Below are 8,828 nucleotides of genomic sequence, written 5' to 3' on the forward strand. Positions count from 1 at the left end.
GCAAATAAGAAAAAACTGTGGAGCTTTTAAAAACAATAAATAAAAGGCAGATGTTCTATAAAATAGAATCGGCATATCTGGAGGTTGAAATGAATCCATGAACTTAGATTTTGAACACCCATTTTCATAGGAGAATGATGTAAGGAAATTCTCTAGAGAGCTGTCAAGGGACCTTCTGGATGAATCTTGGAGAACACAGACATCTTAAGGGCTCTGGTATTCAAAGTCTTTCCATTAAAGTGTCTTCCTCGTCTCATCATCTGGAGTCATAGTCCTTCCAAAGCACCTTCCTCATTGCTCCCTTCACATCCTTGTTCCTCAGTGTATAGATGAGGGGGTTGATCATGGGAGTAACAATGGTGTAGAAAAGAGCTATGAACTTGCCCTGATCCTGAGAGTAGTTGTTGCTGGGCTGGAGATAAGCATAGATGGCTGTGCCATAGAACAGGGTGACCACTGTGAGGTGGGATCCACATGTCCCAAATGCTTTTCTCTGCCCTGCTGCTGACTTTATTCTTAAGATGGCCCTGATAATCCGACCATAGGAGAACACGATAAATGCAACCGGTAAAAGAAGATCCAAGGCACTGACAAAAAAGATCTCAGACTGAATCATAGTGATGTCAGTACAGGCAAGCTTGAGCAATGCAGGAATCTCGCAAAAGAAGTGGTCTAACTTATTTCTCCCACAAAAGGGTAAAAGGAAGATGACCACTGTGTGCAATAATGAGTTGGCAACACCAAACATCCATGAAGCAGAAGCCATCAGGAGACAGAGACGAGGATGAATGATTACTGTGTAGTAAAGGGGCCTGCAAACAGCCACATAACGGTCAAATGCCATAACTCCTAAGAGAATACATTCAGTGCATCCCAAGCCTAGAGAGATGTACAGCTGAACTACACAACCACCAAAGGAGATAGATTTGTCTGCTCCACTGAGGTTAACCAGGAGCTGGGGAACAATGCTGGTAGTGTAACACAGGTCCAGAAAGCTGAGGTTGGAGAGGAAAAAGTACATGGGAGTGTGAAGATGTGGGTCCAGGTGGGACAATGCAATGATGGTTGTGTTTCCCAGCAAAGTGAAGATATAGAAGATCAAAAGAACCACAAAGAGGACTAGCTCCAGTTGAGGCCTGTCAGAGAAACCTAGTAGGAGAAACCCAGTGAGAGAACTTCCATTTTTCTGTTCCATCCTTTGTCTGCACATGGTTCCTGTCGAGACCAAGCATTTAGCAATTTTTAAAAGATGCCTCCCCCAAAATGGAAAGGGGGCAGAATCTATAATGTTTAAAAGACATGACCAAAGGATTTTAAACGCAACTCTTTGAGTAAATGATGTACTCTTCGGTTGACATATTTTATACTAATTTAGTTTCACATATTGCAAAAAATATTATCATTGATATTTAATATAAAAAAAATCAAATGATGGGCCTTGTGTTTGCATCAGTCGTAAGTATAAAAGGTCTGTTTCAGATTGCGTTTAATAGAATTTAAAGTTCAGTAAGTATATATGTACAATTTAGAGAATGGGAAAAAGGGAAAATGGGGACAGAGATCAGAAAGAATAAGAAAGGAATGTGGACAGAGGGAGAGAGGTTATCTTAAATGCATGTCTTATAATTCTACACAACTGGATTTGCAGGTACCTCACATGTAATAGAATATAGTAAAAGATAATCTCTAAAATGCATTCAGATCAATCAAATTATGGCCTAGAATGTATTTATACAAAGGATTAAATTACATTCAGAATATCACTAATAGTGCTACATATACACAATTTTGGGAGTTTTGCCTCTCTTCTCTACCTAATATATTATATTTGTGAGAGCTACCCTCATCTTTTTGTTTGGTAGTAAAACAATTAAATATTCAGACCCATTAAGAAAATGCCACCATTCAATTACAATGCTTAACTTTTGCCCTTAAGATGCCTAAAATTAATATACTAATTTAACAAGAACTCTGAAAATTCATTGGCTATGCATACTCAGTTGGAATCAGAACTCTTAAAACAATGGCTAACACTTTCCTTTTCCTTCTGGTGATTTCGTTTTCACATATCACCAACAACTAGAGTGTGCCAATTTGCTGAGAGAGGTGGGATTATTCCCTATCAACATTCTAATTAGAAGTAACTCTTTAAAAAGTTATCCAACTGTGTAATCTACGTACAAATTGTAATGATTTACATCCCTCCCTATGATAAGATAATTAAAGAGATAAATACATAGAGATAAAGACAGATGCATTCCCAAAGCAATGGCAAGTCAAAGATATATTGTGAAACTAAAAGTAATAGAAGTAAAGGCATAAAGGAAATGATAGTTTGGTTTGGTAAAAATCAAAGGACATCCATCCACATTAGGTTAATTTTATATATACATCATTCTAGGATCTATCTGTAGAGTTTGTTCCACTGAAGCAAATACATTGCCGCCTCTAAGGTTAGTTGATTGTCATTTTCATCTAGCCACTTAGTATTGTGTAAGCACGGTCACACACTGACCAAAGTGGAATCAGAAAATGAATAATTCAGATCTATCATTTTCAAATGGTTAGGCATACTGTAAATTGTTTATTCTTCCAAGACTTTTAAAATCTTAATCACAGACCTACACCACTCATCAGGTCATGCTGTGGCAGTGACCCACATACAAAATGGAGGCAGATTGGCACACAGATGTTAGCTCAGGGCCAATGTTCCTCACCAAAAAAAAAAAAAACTAAATCAGATTAGCATATAGACCCACTGATGTGTAAAAGAAATTGGTACAAAACTGGCATAAAACAAATGTTAATAAAATCTGAATGAAAAACAAGTAAAGATCAAACGGAAGAAGACTAAGTGGTAGAGAGGAAGCTGGGAAGTATCCTCTATTACTGACATAAATGTCTTCCTTGTCCCATAATTTAGTTGCAAGGAAAATAAACACCAAAAATAGTCATATGTTTTGAAATATTAAAGCACATATAATAAAAAAAAAAGAGAAGGATAAGTTAAACTAACCTAAGTCCACACTCAATCCCAAACAACAGTATGGAAGAGTATTAGTTCATATCTGGAAAAAATAACAATATATAATTAATAAAAATTCTTTTGCATTTAAAGTTTGAAAAATTAAAGTATCCAAAGGTTGGAGGCTGAACTGATATGCTACTTACACTTAATAATATTAATACTAATACTAGCTGGTATTATTGAGTATTTGACATATTCCAAAATATTTACATGCTTAATCTCAACTAACCTTTCAAAAATTTTTTGAAATGTATTACCGTTTCCTTTATACACATGAAGAAGTTGATTAAAGTGATTAAATACCCTACTGAAGGGCAGTAAACTCCTAAATGTTTTGACACAAACCCAGGTTCCTTTGATATCAAAGTTTGTACTCTTAACCACCACATTACTTTATTGTCAATCAAATGAGTGTATTAAAATTCAGAGGAATCATCTCACGTGACAAGGATATAGGATTTCACAATATTTCATACTTTCCTTCATTTCTTAAAAGGATGTGATCAGTGCTATACACAAAAAATCTATGCAAAAAAAATTCACAAAAGACATAATTATAAAAGAGGAAGACAGTCTAAATGTGCAAGGACAGGATACATTCCCTGACTGACACCTGCTCAGAACAGCAGGTGTCAAAAACAAACCATGGTTCGGTTTCATGCACACATACACAAATATAGAGCCACTCATCTGAAATGAATTGCTGGCTAATTTTTGAATTGTATCTAATAAAAGAAGCATGCATAAAAGCCAAGGAGGGAAAAATTAAATTGCTAACCCATCCAAGGAAAACACCAATAAAACAATGCACCATTATAATAAAATAATGATGTATTTTATATTATCATATCAATGAGGACCAATACAGCGGTTGATAAAAGAGAATACCCTGGGAGAGGAAGTTTTACAAACCATTTGATGCTTTACACGATAAAATGTATATATTGATTAAAAAGAATGTTGAATGGATACCTATCTGAGAGGTATAAAAATGAATATGATTTTAGGTTGAAAAATAAAATATCAGGCAAAGAAGATGCCCACTAAAACAGAAAAAAAATGTGATTGTCTCTGTTGTTACAATAGCTTCCAGTGCCACACTGGAGAGCACACTGGGAGGTAATTAGGATACTAATGTCATATTCTACCTTCTTACTTTAATTTTTCTCATTACAATTCAGGAAAAGTATTACCCTTTTGGAAGACTGGATATGGGAAAGACCTAGTTGCAAGATGTATTAGCCCATTGATTCTCAAGAGGATGTTCTGCTGATTTGGGTCACTTTGTTCCCTTCTTCCTTTCTTACTCAGCACCCATCCCTCCTAAAGCTGTTTGCACCACCACAAAAGCAATCTTCCAAGAGAAGGAATATTTTTTACTATGGTTTCATGAGAAATTTCATTTCATTTCTTTCCTACCACATTTAAAGAATTGTGTAATTTGACTGGGAATCATCATCTCTGTTTAGATAAGCGTCAATTGACTTAATGCAGTAAGATTGATTCATATTAGAGCAACTATATAAATAATAATGACTGGAAATGTTGGAATCACTCATCCTAGGTACAGGAACACAAAATAGTCTCCTTTGTTGCTATGATGATATCACATAATATAAGAAAGTTTTACTATAAAAATTACACATCAATTATTACTTTGGATACAAAAAAATAAATAACTGAAAAACCAAAGACACATGTATAAAAAAATTTCAAATAGCTAAAATAAAAGCAAATAGATTCTACAAGACAAATAAAGATGGCATTCTATATAACAGCTATCATCAACAAAAGAATATAATGGGAAATGACAACTCACAAGATCACAACTTTCCAATAAAAATCAAGAGAACAGGCATAAATGAGATAGGTTAAATGTTTAGTACTCACACATATCGGGTGGTAGAGTAGTAGCTTACAATTGCAGTAATTGCACAATATTGTCATACAATATAACTAAAAATTTTAGTGGAAGAATACATATTTCAAGAAAAATGGATACCCAGTATGCAAACTACACATTGTAAAGAAAAAAGATCTTAAGATAATGTCTGTATTTAACGTATTTCAAATTATACAACCTTCACTGATAAATGTTAAACTCTGCCATATCCAGTTCCTGAATGAATAGTGAAAAAGTGCTCTTAAAATTACCACAGGGGGCTGGCCCCATGGCCGAGTGGTTAAGTTCGCGCGCTCCGCTGCAGGCGGCCCAGTGTTTCGGTGGTTCGAATCCTGGGCGCGGACATGGCACTGCTCATCAAATCACACTGAGGCAGCGTCCCACATGCCACAACTAGAGGACCCACAATGAAGAATATACAACTATGTACCGGGGGCCTTTGGGGAGAAAAAGGAAAAAATAAAATCTTTTAAAAAAAAAAATATTACCACAGCCCAGGGGTTATGACTGAATTGCTACTTCTTTAATAACGCTTCTGTCTCATAGGCCTGAGCTGAACTCAGACTTATTAGGACTGGACACTGATGGCAATGGAGGATATATAAAGGAGGGGGCAGTGGATCTATCACTGTGTTGAAAATGACAGGTCTACTGAACATTACAGTGTTTTAGTTCAGATTCTGTGGGAGAAGAGGCTGAAGTAGGAATTCCATCAAATGCTGTTTATTGAGGGAATGTTCTCAGCATAAAGAGAGTGAGGGAAGCAAATAGAGCAGAGAACATTGTTAAGCAAGGATGTGATCTCAGGTGGAACATAGCATGAGCCTGATCCCCTAAGAAGCTGGAGCAGAACTCTGCAATAGAACTAACTGTGATGGTAGAAATATTCTGTATTCACTGACACAGGAGCCACTGTCCACACGTTGCTACATGAGCATTTGAAATGTGGTAGAACTGAATTTTAAATCTCATTTAAATTTAATTAACAAATTTAAATGGCTATATGTGGCTAGTTACTACTGTATTAGGCAGCACAGCTTTGGAACATGAATTGCAGCAAATTTAGTTCCATCTTGAGGCAAAAGCAGCCTTTGGTATAGCCCATGAGTTTGTCATTGGCTGTTGGCTGCCCCCATCAGTTTCCAGAGGCCTCCTGGAAATGAGACTGTCTTTCAGCTGAGGGCAATTGTCTGCAGAAAGGAATGCCTGTGAACCTAGCAGGCAATACTCATAACAAGTGTGGTTTGGATGGATACTCCAGCCAGTAAAGAGGATGTGTGCAGGGTTCCAACAGCATTCATACAAAACAATCCATTCATGAGCATGTGCAAGGATGGAAGGGTGGTCATTAGTGTACTTTATACATCAGTTCAATGTGATCCCATAAAAAATTGTCATTTGCCTAATTCACCAATTATTTAAACAATCAGGCCATCTTTTCTCTTCCTTTTCCCTCTTCAAATTGTATTTGTACTTAATTGAAGACTCATCATCTTATTAACAATAAACTCAAAATAAAAATGCATTGACACAATATTCACAAAATGAAACTTTCTCCTTTTAACTTGCAACCTAGCATTTTGAAGATTGCATACATGTTTTAGATATTGTCGTACCTCTTTAAGGGAGGAAATGAACATTTAAAAACTACGGATTGTGACAAATTTTAAGCATGGTGAACAACTATCGTGCAATTTCGCAGAGAATAAAGAGGTAAAGGGAAAGAAGGGAAGCATATAATCTCATACATTTACATACGTACACACACTACTATTTTATTACTGAAGGGCATATTTGATTACACCTAACATGCTCTTTTCAAATTATTTTTCATATGTACAGACTGGAGTATAATGAATGTATACAATATAATGAAACATGTAGGGATGAATTGTTGGTCTCTAAAATGGACAATTAAATTTAGTTCTAATATTTGGTGAATTCTGTATTCTGTCCCTTAAGCCAATGGACATCTATGCAAACCAATTCAGCTTTCTGTTTCAAGAACAATTGCAAATGAAAATGAAGAAACTTGGCGATTCCTAAAGCAACACAGAGAACAAGTTCTATTCTACTTACCTTTATTCACCTTATCTGTGTGTCCTAAGCTATTTCTCTACCTCTTTTCCAACTTACCGCTTTTAATATAATACTGAGATTGGAACTTGATTATCTAGAATCAGGAAACAGGTTATGTGAAGTGAGTGCAGAGATTGATTGTATCAGCATTGGATTATCCAGTAATTTTTCTTAAGCAAGAGGCACTTTCTCATGATGACTTCACGTATCTTCACACGGTGCTAGGGATCTGCATTCTGCCTCTAGCTGGTAGGTAGATGAAGAAAAGTAATTTTGATCTCTCAGTGTTATTTCCACAGTACAGCCACCTGGTTTTATGACAGAGAACCTTAAGAAAAACATGAGAAACTGGGCCATGACTAGGCCCGCACAGATGGAGAACCTAAACTGTTTAACCTGGCTGAAGTCTCTGGGGAGTGTATGTCCTATACTGTTAATTAACTGATGTCACTGAGCTATCCAAAGAGGACAATCCTCTGGGAAAATAAATATCAAAGAAAATACCAGAGGATATCTACTCTATCTCTTCTATAATTTCATATACTTGACAGAGAATAGATAACTCACCCTAGACCTCCTTGTTACCTTAGCTCTCATCTCCAAATGACTTAAAGGTCTTATAGAAAATTTGAGCTATTTATTCACAATTGCAAAAAATTGTACATGTAAATATAAAAATAAATAAGAATTCATAGTTACTTAATTTTAAATGTAAATATGCAAATTATTTTTTAATTAATATAATTCATAATCAACTTATAAGAGATCACAAAGCTAATAATTAGGCACACACTAAATTTTAAGGTGAATACAATAGAGAGCAACCACCACATTTGTTACTAAACTTCTAATGTGGATAAGAAAAACATCTCAAATCACTGTAGCACTGTGCAGTTTAGATGTAAAGGTTTTAATGATTTACTCCAACAACAAAAAGGAAAATTTTTAATATTTAATGAAATTTTCATGGTTTCTTGGAATTCTACCAGTCTTTGATTTTCAGTTCCACATGATTTTGATTTTACCAGGATTGTTATAAATAATTGCGAAAGAAAAATGGAAGGAAATTGATGGGTGTTTTGTCTGTTGAAGTCAAGTTTGAAGATCAGTTGATTTATTTCAAAACAACTTATCTTCACTTGACTATAAAGGCAAAAGGCAGGCATAAATAACAATATCTGACTTTGGCAAGCTTGGGCCCAAAACGTCAAATGCAGCTGAAAAAAATAAAATAAAATCCATCTTTCCAGACTGGAACATATTTTGTTTCAGAGTAATGGATGACTGCTAAGAAGCAGGATAAGTTAGCCCACAGAAAGGCATTTAGATTTGAAGCATCTTGTTTTTTATATACTATTAGTCACACAAGTATAGAGAGCTTCTATGATTAATTTCTATCCTATGGCCAACTCTTTCCCATATATCCAGAAATTCCAGTTTTATTTATAATATTCAGCCTAGGAAAGTAAAGTACCTATCTCCTACTAAAAACACTGTTACGTCAGAATTTTCTCAGTTATCTGCCTACTAGTCAAATCTCACCATAATATTTGTAAGGAGAACTAGTAAAAACCAATACTGCTTAGGGTGTCCAGAGGAGGTAGGGAAATACAGACTGGCTATTAATGCTTTTCTTGAGTTCATTCTTGCTGCTGCAAATATTAATTAGTAAAATCACCTTGGATAATAGTTTGACATTATCTAGGAATGGAGACCTGCAACTTACATCACTAGATTTACTAGTCCCTGAAGTAGTTATTGGTCATGTTCCCCAAGAAACATGTGTAAGAATGCTCATAGCAGCATTATTTGTATTTA

The 8,828-nt window shown here is 35.4% G+C and overlaps 1 protein-coding gene across 1 annotated transcript; it reads right to left on the minus strand.

Moving 5' to 3' along the window:
* Window positions 1-256: 256 nt before the first annotated feature.
* On the minus strand, window positions 257-1,210 carry LOC139077427 (putative olfactory receptor 2B8). Its single transcript, XM_070585265.1, has one exon. The coding sequence runs from the start codon at window positions 1,208-1,210 to the stop codon at window positions 257-259; it is 954 nt and encodes a 317-aa protein (XP_070441366.1).
* Window positions 1,211-8,828: the final 7,618 nt, after the last annotated feature.

The sequence above is a fragment of the Equus przewalskii genome, chromosome 19 (assembly GCF_037783145.1).
Source record: "Equus przewalskii isolate Varuska chromosome 19, EquPr2, whole genome shotgun sequence".
NCBI lineage: Eukaryota > Metazoa > Chordata > Mammalia > Perissodactyla > Equidae > Equus > Equus przewalskii.